Genomic DNA, 20,580 nt, shown 5'->3' with positions numbered 1-20,580 from the left:
TTTATTTAGTTTATTTATTTATTTGTTTAATTTTTACAGATGACGCAGAACCAACTGATATATCGTCATGTCCTGTCCTGCAGCCACTTTTTCATACAAAAGCTAGAGCCGACGCTGGTGGCATGTGTGCAAACTAAGCTCCGCATCTACCTATATACCTTTCCAATCGATGCTCACTTGTTAAGCATTACGTAATTTACACAGCACGACTCGCGACATTTACAAAAACTAAATACTCATCAATGTCTATATTCACAATCTCAATATCAAAGTTTAACTAATTTCCACGTTGCAGCAAAACCAAATAACATTGTATAAGGGGAACGATTCATCTCTGTTAATAAAGACTAAACTCGAATCATTGCCCGTTGCAACTTAAACCTTATTGAATACAATAAACTTAAAGGAACAGATTCGATCTTCCCATTGTTGCTAAACTAAATCTATGTCAATCTAAATCATAAACATTTTTCTGCCATGAAAGAACACAGATTTACATATCCAATATCAAAGATTCGGTCAGAAAATTAACATATGGTTTATTACATTAGGCCGCGTTTACACTTATTGTTACAATAAAGGAAATATTAGTGGATTATAAGCCTACTTATAATCTTTCTATTTATCAAATAAATATGAAATATGAAAGATTACGAATACGAAATATTACTAATCAAATAATAAGAACCAACTAATAAAAAATAATCCAGAATAATTAACGGCACACAGACATGAGCCTTGAGGCTCATATCAAGTTGTTGCACTATTTAAGTTTTTCCTTTTATGTAGCTACATCATATGTAGCGTAGTAATACTACCACATGTCTCCACATTACGCTGAATATGAACAAAGATCTTGAATGAAACAAAAAAGAAATGAGAAATACATTAGATATGATGCACAATGGCACCGTTGAAACATTTGTGGGTGTCGTATGTTCAATAGAAAGGTACGGAAAATAAATTCCTTCGTGAAAAAACTGTAGTTCTTGTATTTCAGAGTGAAGGTGTGTGATCAGGATAAATCTTTTGCTCCACATAGTGCATGTAACACTAGTCTAGGGACTACATTATTGGTATGAAGGAAAACAGAAGGCAATGCCTCTCACAATATCTATACCTATGGTGTGGCACGGACAGAAAAATCATCATGATAACCAGTGCTCGAAAAATCTTCTTCGGAGCTAGGCGCCAGTTCTGAAAATCAGGCACCAGGAAACCACATACTAGCAATTGTGCATACTATAAGAAGTGGCGGAGTGGTTAGCATATCACGGTACGATGCCAGGGGTCCCAGGTTCGAATTCCGGCCTGGGTATGGATGTTTGTGAGTGCTCATTCATCAATTTCATCATATCATCACTCATCCCCATCTTGCGAAAAGTGGCAAAAAAGTGAAGTAAAATACAGAAAATCAATCAATCTATAAGAAGCTGAGCATCGCCATATTCAAAACATCGCTAAATCATGTGAGAAAGTGGGAAATGGGGGGGGAGGAGGTTGGGAAATAAAGAGTAAGAAATTGTTATTGATTCTATGGAATGTTCACAACATTGATAAAAGAATCATTTGCTAACTTACGCTGTACTGCAATTTGAAAATAGAATTTTCAAAATTTCGTACATGCAATATTACAAGGGATCACAGTCGCCAGGCTGAAATTTTTAGTCGACCGGGATTTTTCGAGCCCTGATGATAACTGTTATTTCTGTTTGTCCGAAGTTACTGGTTACAAAAAAAGAAAGGAATTAAATACCTCCATCTGCCATCAGCTAGGTGGCCTATTCTACATGGACCTGACCTGCCAATACCTAAACCACCAGAAACGTAAGTGACAATGAATTTGAAAGCAGTTCATATTCAAGCAGTGATGAAATGTATTCTGAAACAGAAGAATTAGATACTGCACCAAAACTATTTACCCAACCTCAGTTGAATGATTTGGTATTTGACCTAGAGCTCATTAAAGAAAAGAGTGAATTAATTGGCTCAAGACTCCTGGGGTTACATTTTCTTGGTATAGGAATCATGACAAAGATTTTCGGAAATACTACACATAAGAAGGTCAACTGGTATCTTCTGCCAATATTCCTAATCTTGTGCACCAGTTAGGAGAGGAAGCATATGATTCCAGTTCCTGGCTATATAGTACATGGCTTATTACTGGGACAAGAGGGAGGATACACAAAATTTCCGTTTTATGTGTGAGTGGGATAGTAGGGCCAGAGACACACATTGGAATACTCTATATTGGCTTGAAAAAGAGGAACTGAAACCAGGATCCAGAAATGTTACAAAAGCGAGTCATTTAGATCGTCAGAAAATTCTCCTATCCCATTAAACATAAAACTTTGAATTATGAAACAGTTTGCAAAGGCACTAGATAAAAGTGGCCCATGTTTCCAATACTTATGTATGAAATTTCCTTCATTATCACAAGCTAAAGTCACAGAAGGTGTATTTGATGGACCGAACATTCGTAAGCTGATGACTGATGATGATTCCAAGACAAAATTGAAGCAGCATGGAAAGCATTCAAATAAGTTGTGAGGAAATTTCTTGGTAATCTGAAGGATCTACTGTGAAGATATTGTGAGAAACGTTGGACAAGTTCTAAGTGATTGGTTGTAAAATTAGGTTGGTTATTCCTTGCATTTAGCGTAGAATATATAGTTTATTTTATGTATTTAGGCACATATATTACATAATAAATGTAATTATATTTTATTTTTGTGTACTATGTTACTATAGTATTATAATTTATTGTATTTATGTTGTATGTATTTGCAATTTCTGCACAATTTCTAAATGTTGCTGTTTTTGATAAATTGATATAATAATGAAATAAACATATTGATACAACAAAACAGAATAAATTTTCAAAACAAGCATATTGCAATTAGTAAAAGTCGCTTATTGAGGTTCATACCACAGAAAAAAGTTTTAATTTTCAGGCTAGTGTTATGGGTATTTAAACTCTCTAATACAATACCCTTCCTTATTATAAATGTCGACATGATTTGAGCACATGTGTTTCCTGATGGAAGAGATTCATGGAAATAGTCAAAATATCAATCAGAACACTCAAAAACGAATATCACAATAATAATGAAAAAATTGCATCCATTTAGTAATACTTGTACAGCAAATATGATTGGAAATCAAATACAGACATGATGTGCTTCAAACAACCACAGAAATTACTGGTATGTCCAATCAACTTGGATACTCCTTAGGCCTTCAACAGTTATAATCAATTTATCTCATCATTTGTATCTTCAATAAATATTTGAAATGTATGATGACTGTGGATCCACCATATAAATGCAGACATCATACATTTGTTGTAACTTGTGTTCTGGCTGTCCATAGAAACCCAATTACAATACAACAAATATCATATTTTGTAATAAAAAAATACACAGAACTATCATCTTATCTGCTGGTGTGGAATGCCATTCTGCCAATGATTGTCTGAGGCTACCCTTCTCAGCACCTTTCCAGTGAACCCTTCCGAGTGTCAGGACCTTGAATCAGCTGTTAGTTATTTCGTTAGTTCCGCTCACAGGGCCATAGAAACACTCCCTGGGTAAATTTCACCCAACGTGCTCATATGTTTCAGTTTGGTATTTCTACATGTTCTTCATTTTTCATTTGTATCAAATGTGTGATTCAATGCAAATGTTCAAAATTAATAAAATAAATTAATCAATGAAGGTATTACTATTACATCCTTTAAAATAATTAAAATTCTTACTTAAGAAGTAACGTTTCTTCTGGGTATTTCTTTTACCCAGTGCGCATCCTTATGTTTTGGCAGAAAAAGCTCTTCTTACCGTCTTGTGTATCTCATCTTTTCTCAACTTCATCTTTGCATAATGATATAAAAATGTTCAAACTTAATAAAATTAGGTTAATCATTGAAGGTATTATTATTTACATGCTATGAAACAATTAAAATTTGGACTTAAGAAGCAATTTTCTTCTGGGTATTTTTACCCAGCACACATTATTACGTCCTGGCAAAAAGGGCACGACCTGCTGGGTTAATAAAGTTAAAGGATATGATTTGGAATTTTGCACAAAAAATATTAACACATTTAATTAAAACACCAAAAGTAGCAATGTAGAAATATAATTGATCCCTCTCTAAAAGATATTGGTTCTCTTCTGCAACCCACCACCTTCAAATAAATTAAGTGGTACATAGTTCAATTCACCAGATTCAGCGGTCATTGTTCTCCTCACTCATTATGTGCAAAACGTATCACTATTTAATTTCTACATTTCCTTCTTTTGTTGAATAAACTTTTCACATGCGTTGAGAAGTTCTTGCGATTCCACATATCGAGATAGTTTACAGGCATTCACCAGGGGCAACCATTCAAAGGCTCGATGTTCTTCTGAGAGTTTGATTGGAGTGGTAGCATCAATCAGTTTTGCAAGCCAGTAAGTAACTTTCTTTGGTTTCCCTCTCACATCATACTAAAATCAAAACGTGAAACTTTTCAGTCACGAAAACACATTATCCTTACGTTTTCTTTATGAATTCTATTAATTTCTTCAATATGACCAACCTTTAGTGGATGGGAGTATCTTGGGCATGTTAACCTCTCTGGATGGAAATTTTTCAAGAGTGCACTTTACAAACTTGTGGCGATGTACAAACAAAATCATAGCTCGAGAACTAATTGTAGTAGAGATATGAAATAGTTTTGTTTTTTTCCTGGAATACCACAGGTTTTAGTGGAGGTGAAATTTATACATTATATCTCCCAATAATAAAAGTTAAAGGAATAAGAAAAAAAATCGAAATTTTACACAAAGATTGGTATTAGATATGCCTCTGTGGAAATAGACAAAAGTGAATAAAAATATAGTATGTAGTAGTACTACATTCCTACAACCATGCAAAGCTGCATTGAAAATAGTCTGTTTTTTCAATATCTTAACTGTTTCCAGATTCATCAGGTGTGTAAAAAAAGGATGCTAAATCTGGTATTGGGCTCAGCATTTACTAGTTAGAAAATATGTCACAGATTATTATTATTATTATTATTTTACTTTTTGCTCTACATTATATGGACCTTCTATTGTTTCAAGAGTAATTCATATTCTTATCCATGATGAAAGTTGTGCGAATTACTTACAAATTTAATATAAATATATTAATAACTTATGTTTTGCGAATATCTAGGAAACTCCTGCAACGTTTCGGGATGCAACTGCTCCCTTCCTCAGGCTGCTCATGTTTAGGTTATGTATAAAAATCATAACCACGTTGACCTTTCCATAGGTACAGGATATAGGATTGGTAAAAGGTGTGTGGTTAAAAAACAATCCTATATCCTGTACCTATGGAGATGTCAACATGGTTATGATTTATACATAACCTAAACGTGAGCAGCCTGAGGAAAGGAGCAGTTGCATCCCGAAACCTTGCAGGAGTTACCTAGATACTCGCAAAACGTAAGTTATTAATATATTTATATCATACTCTTATCTCACTTGATTTAGCAATGTGGTGTATTGATTGGTAAAATTTGTCTGGTAAGGAACAGCTATAAACATTGATCTCATATTTAATTTCTGCTACTTGTTTTGGTATGTTTAGAAGAAACTACAAGTAGTTCTTCTTCCACGCAATGTAATGATGGGCTCGTGCACCATTGAATCATTGAATAAAATGAAATATGCAGTTGTCATTTAATAAATTTCTAAACACATTCATGTATTACAGTACTGCAAATAGATTATACTCAGGAACATTCTCCAGTGACATGCAATGAAAGTGTTCTATACAGTGCTGGGTCTACAAATCTTGTCCCCCCCACCTTCAAAATATTACTATAGACCCCCCTCTACCTACCTACCTACCTGTACACACACACACACACATAACAGTTGGGCTGAAAAGTTCGTAGGCTAACATAGTAAAAAATATTTTTTTGACAAAATTCGATTTTATTATTCAATATAGTTGCCTTCGAGGGCGATACAACGATTATAGCGGTCATACAATTTTTCGATGCCATTTTTATAGTACGATTTCTCTTTAGCCTCAAAATAGGCTTCAGTTTCGGCGATTACCTCTTCATCAGTGCTAAATTTCTTTCCAGCGAGCATTCTTTTAAGGTCTGCAAACAGGAAAAAGTCACTGGGGGCCAGATCTGGAGAATATGGTGGATGGGGAAGCAATTCGTAGTCTAATTCATATAATTTTACCATCGTTTTCATTGATTTGTGACACGGTGCATTGGCGATTGTGAGCACGCGCGGCACCCATTTTGCACACAGCTTCCGCATGTTCAAATATTCATGCACAATATGTCCAACACGTTCCTTTGATATTTTTAAAGTCTCAGCTATCTCGATCAACTTCACTTTACGATCATTTAAAATTATTTTGTGGACTTTTTTGATGTTTTCGTCGGTAACAGTCTCTTTGGGGCGTCCACTGCGTGCATCGTCTTCGATGCTCATTTCGCCTCGTTTAAATTTAGCAAACCACTTCTCAACGGTTGATTTTCCTGGTGCAGAGTCCGAATAATGTTTATCAAACCAAGCCTTGGCTTCAACAGTATTTTTTTTCGCCAAAAAGCAATGCTTTATTAACACACGAAATTTATTTTTTCTCCATTTTTTCACAATAACAAAAGCTGCTTCAATCACAATGCTATATCTCACGAACTAATTATCCGGCAGCTGTGAAATTTATACACGTATCTTTTGAAGGTTAGTACTAAGTAAAAATCACATGGATTTAATTCTAGTAACGCCATCTATGAGTCAGCCTACGAACTTTTCAGCCCAACTGTTATATATATACACTCTTGGACAAAATTAAGAGAATGAACACAGAATGGCGACGTGTGCAAAAAGTAGCAGAGGGAATGCAACAACATTCGGTATGAATACACATAAGTATACAACAACCTACATCACCATATGACAATGCAGGTAAGCCAACATGGGCGTCGACAATGAGCATCACATCATAAGTGTCCAAATGTACAGGTCATAGAAGTCACCCAATATGGCATTATTAGGGCATTTGGTCACCCCTCACAGCCACACAGGTTGCACAACGATGTCCCATGCTGGTCACGAGACCGTTGAGGATACCCTGTGGCAGTAGCATCCACTCCTGCACCAAGGCGTTCCTTAGCTCCTGGATGGTTCAGAGGTGGTTAACGACGAGCAATGGCCCTGCCAAGAGCATCCCAGGGATGCTCTATCGGGTTCAGGTCAGGGGACCTGGCTGGTCAAACCATACGCCACATATCCACGGTTTCCAGATATTCATCCACCAGATGGGCCCTATGTGGACGGGCATTGTCATCTATGAAGATGAATTGTGGATCAACAGCACCCCGGAAATGCGCACATAGGGCTCCAGGATCTCCACCCTATACCTGTGACCACTCAGGGTGCCTCCATCGAACACATGGAGCGGTGTGCGGCCGTCCAACATGATACCAGCCCACACCATAACACCACCATCACCATAGCGGTCCCTTTGAACGATGTTTGAGGGCTGGTACTGAGTACAACATTCTCTCCATATGAAGATGTGTTGGGAATCACTGTCCAAACTGAACCCAGACTCGTCACTGAACAGAAAATGACCCCATTGGTCTTGAGTCCAGGGCTGACGTTTACAGCACCACTCAAGGTAGGCTCTCTTGTGGGCTGGGGTGAGAGGGACACACACAGCGGGTCGTCTGGCATACAGTCCCCTCTCATGAAGTCTTCGGGACATGGTTCGTCGAGAAACAACGGTTCCGGTGGGTGCAGAGAGGTCACGGGAGAGCTGTGTAGCTGTGGCTCTTCTGTTGCACCTCGCTGTCAGTGCCATAGAATGGTCCTTGTTGGCTGTTGTGGCCCGTGGACACCCTGGCCCAGGCCATCTGGTTATGGATCCCGACTCCTGGAACTGCCTCGATAAATTACAGATGATGCTGGGAGTCACAATGAGCTCTCGGGACACCTGCGCTTGAGCATGGCCTGCCTCCAATCTGCCTACTATTCTCCATCACAATCCGTCATCTGGGCGTACGTGGGTACCCATTGAAGCACAGTGTGTATCAACTCACCAAGACTGTCACAACACACGATATATGTACATGCTGAACTGTTCGAACGCAATACGCGGTGGGTGGGCCTACAGCGCTATTTATGCCTACGGCGACCACAGCGTCCCCACTGTCCCATTCGCCTATGCATGCACATCCGTCAATCGGTGTTCACATTGGGGCACAATCTTTGCACGTTTGGGTCGGTGATTCACCCAGAAAACAACATTATGTGTTCTTCTATTAATTTTGTCCATGTGTATGTGTTCATATATATACACAGGGTGTCATTTTAATGGCGCCCACGGACCACAGATTCATGTAGAGGACATCAAAACAAACAACTTTTCTCAGTAACATTTTTCTCGTTGGTGCGTCAATTCGACGCTACAGCCGTTCAAAAAAGACCGTCTTGCCGCCTGGATGCTGGTAACCCAACACAACATTTGATCGTATCCATGACGTCATTTCCTGCGGCGAAACAGCGCATGGTAGGGTTGCAAGGAACACACAAATTTTGTGAAAAATGACAAACTACCAACCACATTATTAGCTGTAAAACGAAGTGAGAAACGCATCCAGTAAACCGAACATCATAGCCTACCAGCCAGAAGATCAGCAGTCATATCAGGGGAAGGGGGAAGTGAACCAACGATATGAGAAATGGTAAAAACGTATTCAAAATGAAGAGTCAATATCGGATTTTGTCCCAGCCTACATGTCAAATATCAACAACAATAACTTTTATTGTACTTACAACTTACATGTGGCTGTTTACGCCCAGCTACATGTCAATTATATTTGCAAATCTCGTTGCAAGGTTGATATCTACAGGTTTGTGTCCAGATGCCTTGTGGTACTTTTGTGCTAATAACGGAAGTATCCGAGGTTCACGTTGTTACATGACGGCTAAAACACGTTCAACCACACTAACAATCTAATGATGAATCAGTAGCGAATATACTGCCCTGGTCATAGTTGCGAACTATTACATGTGTATCTGGTGCGTAGATAAACACAGTTGTCAGAGAGTTTGTTTTACTACTATTTGTATCCCTGTATTTTCAACCATTTTTGTCACTTGCCTCATAATGCCCTGAATATACATAATATTATGTGTTGCTTACCTTTGGAATTTTGAGTTCTTTCATTTCTATTTTGTCATCTGTTCAGTGTGTCACAGACAACTAGTATCAGAAGAACGAAGTGGGTAGACTAAATTGTAGATGCCAACTTGGTAACTAGATTTGAAAATATTTGACATGCAAGCTGATACGAAATTCAATATGACCACTTCCACTTGAATTCTATTTTCTTTCTGCCATTTTTCGTATCGTTTGTTTACTTCCTGTTAGGTTACAGAACATGTTTTCTCGTTTTATTTTACGGAACATAATGTGGCTGATTGTAGTTATGTCATTTTTCACAGAATATGTGTGTTCTTGGCAACCCTGTAACGCATCGCTTCATGATGGGATATTACGTCACAAATGCAATCAAATGTTGTGTGTGGTTGCCAGCATTCAGGCGGCAAAACGGGCTTTTTTGAACGACTGTAGCGCCGAAACAACGCTCCAACGAGAAAAATGTTACTGAAAAAAGTTGTTTGTTTTGATGTCCTCTATACGTTTCCGTGGTCCGTGGGCGCCATTAAAATGACACCCTGTATAAAAAGCAAGGAGGAGAAAAGAAACACTCACCAGACAGTGAAAAATTAGATTTTTCGCAGCCTATCGCTGGATCTTCAGTTTAAGAAAAAAGACGGAACCAGAAGTTGGGAGATCTGGTAGAGTTGCCAGGTCTCGATCATGGTAGAAGTAGTGCGTAAAATGAAAAGAAAAAAACACTCTTCCAGCACCAGGCTCGTAGAAACTGTAAGTAGGTGGGCAGGGTAGAGTGGGGTGGGTGGGATGGGTTGCGGGGGGGGTGGAGTGGGAAGTTACTGGGTGGCCTTCTTTAGGCCAGGGGGAGTGGTTGCACTCATGGCTGATATATAAGCCCTCTCCCATCTTTTGCGAACTGAGGTGTTGGTTGGTTGGGGTAAGAGATGGATGATCGCTACCTGGAAGCAGTCGTCGAAAGGGTGGTTGGTATGGACAGCAACAGTAAAGTCCAGGATCTTGGTGGAGGAGCTTTGGTTATTGATGCAGAGGTTGAGGGCAGTTGATGTTTCCCCCAGGTAAAACTCACCACAGATATTGCAGGTGAGGATGTAGATCAAGTTTGAGGTGTGGCAGGTCCCTTTGGGGTGGAGGTTAAATTTGCCAGTGGCCGTGTGCAACTACAGGGTGTGAGAGGTAATAAGAATGGGGCAGGTTTTGCACCTAGGGTGGTTGCATTTATGGTTCGGGAGATGTTGGTTGTGTGGTGAGGGAGTGTTGTGGAGCAGGATGTTTTGGAGGTTAGGGGGGCATTTGAAAACCACTCTAGGTTTGTCGGGAAAGATGTTTTTGGTTTCAGGATCACTATGGAGAATGGGAAGAAGAGAGTAGTGTGTGTGTGATTTTGTTGAGGTTGGGATGATATTGGGTGATGACAGCAGGTGGGTTGGTGGTAGTGGTGTGAGACAGCTCGCTATATTTGTTTGGTGACCAGAGTGGAGGGATATCCACAGTTTACCAGGGCTTGATGTAGGTGGTTATAATTCTGGTGGGAGGTGGGTGAAGTGTTCAGATGCTGTCCCCTGAGGGCCAGAGAGAATGGAATGGCTTTTTTGGTGTGGAACGGGTGGGAGCTGGAGAAGTGTAAGTATTGCATGTGGTTGGTTGGTTTTATGTGGATAGAGGTTTTCAGATGACCTCCCTCGATGTGCACATCCACATCCACGAAGGCGATCTGTTTGGGGGAGTAGGTCCAGGTGAACCTTATGGAATGGAAGTGATTAAGTTGGTCCAGGAAAGCTGATAAGGATGGTTCTTCATGTCCAGAGCATGAAGATGTCGTCGATCAAGTGGAGCCAGAGGAGGGGTTTGAGGGGTTGGGTATCCAGGAACTCTTGCTCAAGTTTGCGCATGAAAAGGTTTGCGTAGGATGGGGCCATTCTGGTACCCATGGCTGTACCTCGAATCTGTAGGAAATGTTGGTTTTCAAAGGTGAAATGTTACATGTGGGCTAGTTTGATCAGGAAGTTAGTGCTGCTATTGAGGTAGAATTCTATGGAGCGGAGGCCATGGGAGTGGGGTACGTTGGTGTAGAGGGAAGTGACATCAATGGTGGCAAGGATGGTGTTTGGGGGCAATGGTGGAAGGGTGCTGATTTTCTGGAGGAAGTGGTTGGTGTCACGGAGGTAGGAGGGCAGAGCTTTCACAAGAGGCTGGAGATGGAAGTCAACAAAGGCTGAGATTCTTCCTGGTCCACAACACCCTTTCACCACACAAACACCACCTCCCCACCTCCAACCACCCTAAGTGCAAAACCTGCCCCATCCTCATCACCTCTCACCCCCTCCAGGTGCACAGGACCACTGGCAAATTTACCCTCCACCCCAAAGGGACCTGCCACGCCTCAAACTTGATCTACATCCTCACCTGCAACATCTGTTGTTTTTTTTTTACCTGGGGGAAACATCAACTGCCCTCAACTTCCGCATCAATAACCACCGCTCCTCCACCCACAACCTGGACTTTTACTGTCGAAATCCATACCAACCACCACAATATCCCTTTCAACGACTGCTTCCGGGTAGTAATCATCCATCTCTTACCACAACCAGGCAACGCCTTTGTTCACAAAAGATGAAAGAGGGCCTATATATCAGCCATTAGTGCAACCACTCCACCTGGCCTGAACAAGGTCACCCAGTAACTTCGCCACCTCATTCGATGCTCCCTCCAAACCCATCCCATCCCACCACCCTCCCAACCCATCCCACCCACTCACAGTTTTCGACGAGCCTGGTGACGAAACAGTGTTTTTTTTTTACCGTTCTACGCACCACGTCCTCTTCGATCGGGACCTCACAACTCTGCTGGGCTCCAACTTCCGGTTCCGTCTCTTTCTTCTCACACTGAAGATGCTACTAAGTTAACGAAAATTCTGAATTTTTCCACTCTGTCGGGTGAGTGTTTCCTTTCTCCTTCTTTGATATATATAATATATATGTGTGTGTGTGTGTGTTTAACTTGATCTAATGTTGACAAAGTCACATATAAGGGTATAGAGCAGTGGTTTCCAAAGTGTGCGTGCGGCTGGCTTGCAGGGGCACCGTGAAATGTTCCAATATTTTCACTGAAATGATATGATTGTTCCAAATATTTGCTTTTTTAGTATTTTTTTAATGTATAATGTTTCTGAATTTGAAATATGTGTATATTTTTTAACTAAGGCAAGCAACCTAAACACACTAACTGAGCGTAGCAAGTGTTAGATAGGCCTACAATCTGACTAGGGTGAAGCAGAAAATTCTTGAAACACTAGGGGCACCATGAAATGAAGAAGTTTGGGAACCTCTGGTCTAGAGGGTGATTGAAAAGCCTCTTAACACTCCCTATAAAAATTAAATAAGTTAGGGTGGGTACAATTGGTCATGATAGAAACATGTTAGACTTAGGGGGAATCACATTGGTGTGTTCCAAGTGGATGTCCGCCATATTGAATTCAACTCAAATTTTTTAAACGGGAAGGGGGTGATGTGATATACATATGACACCGTTTTCTCACACCTGGAAAATGATACATTTGTTACAATCACACAGCCATAACGTTTTCCTGATTAAAGATAGGTTGAAGAAACCTTCACAACTGCATTTCTCGTGAAATTCTAGCCTGATTTGATTCTAGTCTGACTGCCACACAGGAAACTTAGGGTGGGTGATCTAATGTTGGAATACCCGGGGAGGTGGGGTGGAGGCAGCCACAGCATGGTGCTGATCATATCACCTCCAAGCTGGTCGACATCGGAAACATGTGGGGCCCTACCTCCACATACCCTAAAGGGAACTTTTAACTTTACCTGTATATATTGTATTTGTTTATGTACTCCTGAGTAACTATGTTTATTTTTTACATATGCATATACAAACCCTCTACTATGTCAATGGATGAAGGCCCCCAAAAGGCTTACTTGTTTCAGCTTCAGTTTAACATGATTAGTATTTTGTATATTATTCTACACACATTTTTTGCTCTTTTTGCTTGTCTACAAAAATGATTGAATTTTAAATCAAGATAAATTTAAGTGTGTTTACAGTTTACATATTAAATTTCCTTTTGTATGAGATTCACCACATCAGTACATATATTTTGTTTCTTAGAGCCTAATAAACACCATTAAATGATTTCATCAAAAATGATTCTCATATCTACAAATTCCTTAAGTACATTATTCCATAAATTATTGCTTTAAAGTGATTTAAATCAGTGCTTTTTCTCTTTTAAATTACATCACCTGATTTAAATTTGATTTAAATCGTGATTTAAATGAACCTGATTTAAATCAATGCACCTTGGTACTTACCCACACAGGTATAAGAAAAAAAATGCGGAGCGAATATACAATACTGGAGTTATCTTCAATTGCTTTCAAATTCGGCATACTCACTAATTTTGGCCTAGTAATCACGAATCTGCAGTTAAAATTTGGCGGTCACGTCTAGAAATTGCAAAATAAGTCGAAAGAAGTGGGTCTGTGAACAGAGTAAACACCCTTGATTTATGAAGAAAACAACTATTTTTCGCAATGATTAGCATTTCAAAACTATGTTTATGATGACCTTTAATTTTAACTATGCTTGCCTAACCTAACCTTACCGTGAATGGTTCGTGGGGCAAACATGTTTTCCACCTTTACGCATGACGCCATTTTCTCACATATCAACGCTCCATGCAACAGGTCTCACTTATTGCACAACACTTGAGCAACATTGGTAGCAAGACCGTTGTGTGGAAAGGAAGACTGTTTCCATGTTAGTGTATGGAGAATCATAGCGTTACTTGACAAGGTTATTATGTAATTTCTAGACGTGACCGCCAATTTTTAACTGCAGATTCGTGATTACGAGGCCTAAATTAGTGAGTATGCCAAATTTGAAAGCAATTGGAGATACTTCCGGTATTATAAATTCATGCCAAAAATGTAAAATATATCTTACCTTCAATATTCTGATAAAATCTTTTTCAACTTCAAAATCTGAGTTCTTTAATCCAGTCTCTTCTTCTGTCTCCCTTATAGCAGTTTCAAACTCTGACTCACCAGGATCAACATGTCCTAGAAGCACATGAAAAGTATGCATCGCTGTTGGCTGTTATTGTGCAAATATTCTTTGCTCCTCAAATACTACTAACTCTGAGAGTTTCATGCAATTCTGAAATGGTGGGGTCAAAAATTCCATTTTTTTGAGTGATTTGGCATTGAATGACCCAAGAATGTATGTTATATGAGCATTTAGGGATGTTATTTTAATGCTAAGAGCCCTAAACCTCATCCACTTAACCAAACAAAAGCATTTGGGAATGTTTCATTATCACTAAGAACCCTAAACTTGATCTGCCTAACAATGAAAACATTTAGTGGTGTAATACCTCTTTGTAACCCACACACATGAAGTAAATGGCAGCAACAGTCAATATCTAAGACAACAGTAAATGAATGACTGCTTGCAAATTTTTAAAAAAAACATTTAGAAGTAAAAATCGTTCTCCAGACAAGATGGCAGTAAGAAATCACTAAGGCTCTGAAGTATGTATTAACAGATATACATATGCATAGAAATGAAACAATGTAAAACATGATGGAACAGATTCTCTCGGGCTATCAACCAGGTGAGTTGTGGAAATGATTCCAAGCTTTCGAGAGCTAACATCACTCTCATCTTCAGGGTAGAAGTGCAGTTCTGAGTGTCAACCCAGTGTATAAACGTTCGTGGAGGGGGGAGGATCCCAGTGAAGATGGTGGACCAATCGAGTGGCGTGTCTGATACGTGCGTGTTTCTGGTTAACTAACACTAACCACGCTGGGTCCAATTCGAGCCCGGTGTAGCATGTACTGTCCAAGAAGACCCGCACACCAGGGAATCCGGACACATCGGGGAATCCAGACACGCTTGGGAATCCAGACATGCTTCGGAATCCAGACACATCGGGGAATCCGAACACACCAGGGGACACGGACAAAGCTGACCAGAAGATAGCCATCCTTCCTTACACAGGAAATCTCTCTGGAGTTATCAGCCGAATTATAAAGAAACGTAACATAAAAACCATTCACAAACCACCTCTGAAGATCAGAAGCCTACTACGCAACCCCAAGGATGAGCTGGAACTCAAAACACCGGGAGTCTACCATATTACCTGCAAATGCTGGAAAGCATACATTGGGCAACTGGGTAGGACAATAGAACAGCGCTGTACAGAACATCAAAGCTCCATCAAGTATTTCCACCCTGAAAAGTCGGGACTAGCAGAACATTCAATCAACGAGAGACATAGACCAGATTTCAGCAACACGGAAATCATAGCCAAAACTTCAAACTACTGGGACCGTACTATCAAGGAAGCAATAGCCATTTATGAAGAAAAAGACAATCTTAATCGCAACACGGGGCTTGAACTGGACCCAGCCTGGCTAGCGTTAGTTAAAGAGAAACGTGCACTTAGCAGACACGCCACTCAATTGGTCTGCCATCTTCACCGGGATCCCCCCTCCACGAACGTATATACATCAAGTTGACGCTCAGAACTGCACTTCTACCCTGAAGATGAGAGTGATGTTAGCTCTCGAAAGCTTGGAATCATTTCCACAACTCACCTGGTCGATAGCCCGAGAGAATCTGTTCATCATTCGTCGCCAAGAAAGCTTCAAGTCTTACTTCAATGTAAAACATGCCTATGCTGCATAATTTCATTTTATAGTTTCATTGGTTTTAAGTCCACTTAATGCACAGGAAGGCTGATCAGGACTGGAGCCACAGTTTAAAGTGGGATCCAAGCCACTTGCGTATCCACCAGGTATGCTCCATGATTAATTTGGAATTTGAAAATACAAACTTGGGCCATAAGTACACTCATTTTTATTGTTATTGCTAATGGCACAACTTCTATTTTCCATAATCACACTGTTAGCCTCCTAAAAATATTTTAAGTCCATCCAATGGTCAGACAGTATATTCCAGTCTAGCTTTATAGTTTTTATAGTTTTAAAGTATGATCCGAACCACTGTGCAATGTGGTTCCACCAGGAATTGGACCCAGGACTACTTGATTACAAGGTAAGAGTTTTAGCCTCTATGCTATCAGGGAGGCCTCAATTGTTAGACTGTGAGGAACACTCCTGAAATATCTTTCTAGATACCTGTCTGCACAAAGGTATATTTTATAAAAGTCGCACATGGAGAGAAATCAAACTATATTTAAGAAACCCACAAGGAATTAATCTTGAAACACTAAAACCATAAAATGTCACTAAGCTGATAGAGTATAACTCAATCAATATTATCCTTGTCCAACTATGTATTTTTTGTTTTATATTCTTCTCTCCTATCAGATACTAAGCAAAAGAAATACACGATGATATACTGAGTATACCACTATATCTTACTATTCTAAATATATGGTTAATCGATTGTGGCAATTCTCCTGCTTTATTTACAACAGACCTAATGTGAAGTATTACCAAATCGGTTTATTTTGCTGCAATCAAGGCTGATTGGTACATAAATTAGAGGCTTGTAAATCTATAATGATGAAACTAGTGAATATGTACAAAAAGTTATGTAATATAGTCAGGCATCTGCATTTCGTAAAGTGCTCAAAAGTCAACCTCCATTCCACCTAGAGCACCCAGGAATCTGCATTGTTGCAGGAAAACAAGACACTGCACCTAGACGCATTCAGCAGGTGGGGTTCATGTTCAGTGCCTGTTGTCCTTTAATCACATCCTTCTAATTGCCATTCATTGTCATCACACTGGCCAGCAGTGACAATATGTAAAATAAAACAATGACTTTGTTTGTATTTCATGGTCATGTTCTCGGAATTGGGAAATGCCTCGAGAATTTAAATTGTTAATTTCGTACTTCAATCTATAGTAATGGTGGCCGCGGTGGCTCAGTCGGTAACGCGTCTGACTACCATGCCAAAGGTCCCGGGTTCGATCCCCGGCCAGTTCAAATCCGGGAACATTTCTAACGTTGGAAGCGGCCCCGGCACCCACCCAGCATCGAATAACATGGGTACCTGGGGGGTAAAGGCGGTCAGGGGCGTGACGCTGATCACATCACCCCACTCACGACCGGATCAAGAAAGTGTGGGGTGTTACCCCCACACCCCCTATACGCCTTCATGGCGTGGTGCTATGCACAGGGGAACACTTTTTTTCTTCTTTTTTAATCTATAGTAGTATAGAACATGTCATCTCGTTACATAAGTATATAACATATTTCAGCATAATTAAAGTTACAATATATCTATCTTACATTGACTTGATTAAGTAGAAGACAGTAGCGGCGATTAGGGGCGGCAGTTGCCCCCCCCCACTTTTTGCCACTTTTGCCCCCGAACTATGCTAAACCTTATATACAAAGGGAAATATACTACTGTCTTTGCCCCCCTCCCCCTCCCTTTTGAAACCCAATTGCCGCCAATGTGAAAGAGAGAAAGCAGTGATACTTTGGCACATAGATTATAGGTATAGACTAATTACATGTGTGCAATATCCCAGAATATTATGTGTTATTTACAGTTTTCAGTGATTCTAGAGCCTAGTCTTAGTCATTTCTTAAAGTTCCAGGAATATATTATTTGAATAAAAAGAAAAGTTTTCCTGTAAGGATAATTAATTAAAATTTCAGTAACTGGCAAACATCTGAAATTTCTTTCTTTTCTTCATTTTCACATTGGTACTTACTTATTCTGCATTGCTAAGGATTCTTGAAGCGCTGTTTCCCCTAGCAGGAGAACCATGTAACTCAAGGGGGAAAGCTTCGGCTACGGGCAAAGTTTTCTCCCGAGAGAACAGGAGTTGCAGCTGAGGCATTTAGTTTCTTTCACAACAATAATTTCAATTTTCAACATATCGACTATTATTGTTCGTTCGTTTTTGGGTTGCGTTACACACAATATGGCGGGCAAATCTTGACCAGCGTTGTCAATGGTCAGTGGCTGTGCAGTGCTTCCAACCTTCTTAACTGTAAAATACCTGATTTTGTATCTTTTTCCGGGTTCAAAAACCCCACGAACCATGCACAGGTAGCCCCACGGATCATTCATAAATAGCCCCACGAACCATGCACGGAAAGGTTAGGTTAGGTTAGCTTAAGTAAGGAAAACATAGTTAAAATTGTTATTTAACAGAAAAATTCAAGATAATTCATTTCCCAGTTGCAAACCACATGGGTGGAAACACTGACTGGTTGTTACATCATCAAACGCACATAACATTTGGTTCATGTAGTAGAAGTACATCAAGGGAACAGCTTTCATGCATCGGAGAGACATTAATTTTGAAAATACATGATTTACTGGCAAAAAAAAATTAAGCTAGGGGAAAAAAAACACTTCCGAAACCTTCGTAAAGTATACAGAAACTCATTTCGGTAAGTACTTTCTCCTGTAAAACTGAAGAAATACGTTTGACGGGTACAAATATTTTACTACTGGGTAAAATTTTAGTATGCGCAAAACATATTTCTTCAATTTTGCAGGATAAAGTACTACCGAACTGACTTTCCGTACACTTTTGAAAGGTCGTGGAGGTGTTTTTTCCCATTGCTTAATTTATTTCGCTGGTAAATCATGTATTTTGAAAATTAATGTCGGTACCACTTTACTATACCAGACACACCTATCAATGATTTATTTTGCAATTTTTTACATTGCTAACATACTATTCTGCATTGCGGAACATTTATTTAGGTGAAATAATGAATTTCTAACGAAAATAATGCATATTTCTTACATTAACGAGTACTTACTGTTGTTCCTTATTTCCCACAAACCATCCACGGGTAGCCCCAAAAACCATTGACATTAGCCCAAAAATTCACGATAGCCCCACAAACCATCACGTGGACGAGGTATGCCTACTAGGTTAGGTTAGGCCTGTTAGGTTAGGTTCCATTAGCACTCCTTTCGCTCAATTTAGCAAATACGGACAATACGGAGCGTATTGTGCTCTCGTGCAGAAAGCAAATAGCGGCAGGAGCAATCAGCAGCAATAGCGCATCGGAAATAGATTTTCATACAAAACCACATGCATTCGCATTAAAATGGATCAAAACTACATTCCCGAACATCAACAACACTACAGAAAATGATTTGCGTAAGTACTTTCTCCTGTAAATTTGAAGAAATCCGTCTCTGATATAGTAAAGTGTTACCTTAGTCTCTCTTTAATGCACGAAAGCTGTTGTCTCTATGTCCTTACACTACGTAAATCAAATGTTGCGTGCGTTTGATGATGTAACCCCGGTCAGTGTTTCCAACCACACCGTTGCTTTCCAAGAAAATGACCATTTTAACTGTTTGCCTAACCTAACCGAACCTTGCCCTGCATCGTTCCTGGGGGGGGTATTTATGAATGGTTCGTGGGGCTATCTGTGATTGGTACGTGGGGCTATTTATGAATGGTTTGTAGAGCTCAGTGCATGGTTCGTGGGGTTTTCGAACCTGGAAAAAAATATATAAAATCAGTAACTAAATTCGCAGAATTACCTTTTGGTGGTGTCCAAAGGTTCTTTTCATAAGATGCATGCAGAAGCAAATATTCTATTTGTTTTCTCACTATCCTATATACAACAAGTCCTGCAGCACGTACTTCAGCTTGTGCCTCTGATGCTAACATTTCTGGAAATTTTAATCTTATCAAAACAACAGAATCGATGAGTAAAAATTAGCAATTTATCATTACGAACGAAGTGGATGTAAGCGAATGTCTGCTCTCTGTTTGCTATTTCTGAACACCGGTAACACTATAAAAAATGTCAACGCCAATTTTATTTGGTATTATATGTAATCCAGTTTAGTGTTATGAGCTATAATTCAAAATAAATAACAGTTTCTGTCTCCATAAAAAGGAATATTCATACTTTTGAGCACTACATATTGTTGTATGGCATAGTACAATTAGCGGGTTTGTAATCTAGCGCTTGGGGGCTTTGCAGATTAAAGAAACCACCGTTGACTGATCGCACCTTTCTCAAACAACTCATTTTGGCAAAGCCTCGCCCTTCGCTTTCTGACGTGTGTGGAATATTCCTCCATTGTTGGGTGAGGCTTGTTAGTATTAGTTCTCATTACGGGGTTTGACTAATAAGGTATTACCTAACAAGTCTATCCATTGGGTTTTACGTGGTCTGAAGTCGAAGGGGGGGAGGGGGCTTGACAAAACACGTTGTTTGACAGTTGTTTGAGAAGTGTGTGATAAGTGTAACCCTTTTCATTTACCCTACCGTGGCTACGCCTGTACCATATAGCCACCGAGCTCTCTGATATAGTGGCACGATTTGTGGAAATATCCCTTTCCTGCTTGAATTAAGAAATACAATTCTATTTTACATTGAATTTTCTTCAA

At 39.7% G+C, this 20,580-nt stretch overlaps 1 protein-coding gene across 1 annotated transcript; it reads right to left on the bottom strand.

Moving 5' to 3' along the window:
* Positions 1–519: 519 nt before the first annotated feature.
* Datp (purine phosphoribosyltransferase family protein Apf) lies at positions 520–20,087 on the bottom strand. The gene is made up of 3 exons (XM_083130705.1): positions 19,722–20,087; positions 14,165–14,280; positions 520–4,485 (listed from the first exon to the last, which is right to left on the bottom strand). The coding sequence occupies exons 1-3, from the start codon at positions 19,849–19,851 to the stop codon at positions 4,282–4,284; spliced, it is 450 nt and encodes a 149-aa protein (XP_082986831.1). The 5' UTR covers positions 19,852–20,087; the 3' UTR covers positions 520–4,281.
* Between the last annotated feature and the right edge of the window lie 493 nt (positions 20,088–20,580).

Source organism: Lepisma saccharinum, chromosome 11, assembly GCF_977018435.1.
Source record: "Lepisma saccharinum chromosome 11, izLepSacc3.1, whole genome shotgun sequence".
NCBI classification, from domain to species: domain Eukaryota; kingdom Metazoa; phylum Arthropoda; class Insecta; order Zygentoma; family Lepismatidae; genus Lepisma; species Lepisma saccharinum.
Note: the sequence above shows the minus strand (reverse complement) of the source record. Positions and strands in the feature narration are given on the sequence as shown.

Excerpts from the sequence above, each read along its gene's own strand:
- Datp (XM_083130705.1), bottom strand. The coding sequence starts at position 19,851 with ATGTTAGCATCAGAGGCACAAGCTGAAGTACGTGCTGCAGGACTTGTT. Across the intron at positions 14,281-19,721 it reads CCTTTGGACACCACCAAAAG|GACATGTTGATCCTGGTGAG; the intron begins GTAATTCTGCGA and ends ATGTGCTTCTAG. Across the intron at positions 4,486-14,164 it reads ATTTTATCAGAATATTGAAG|TATGATGTGAGAGGGAAACC; the intron begins GTAAGATATATT and ends TTTTGATTTTAG.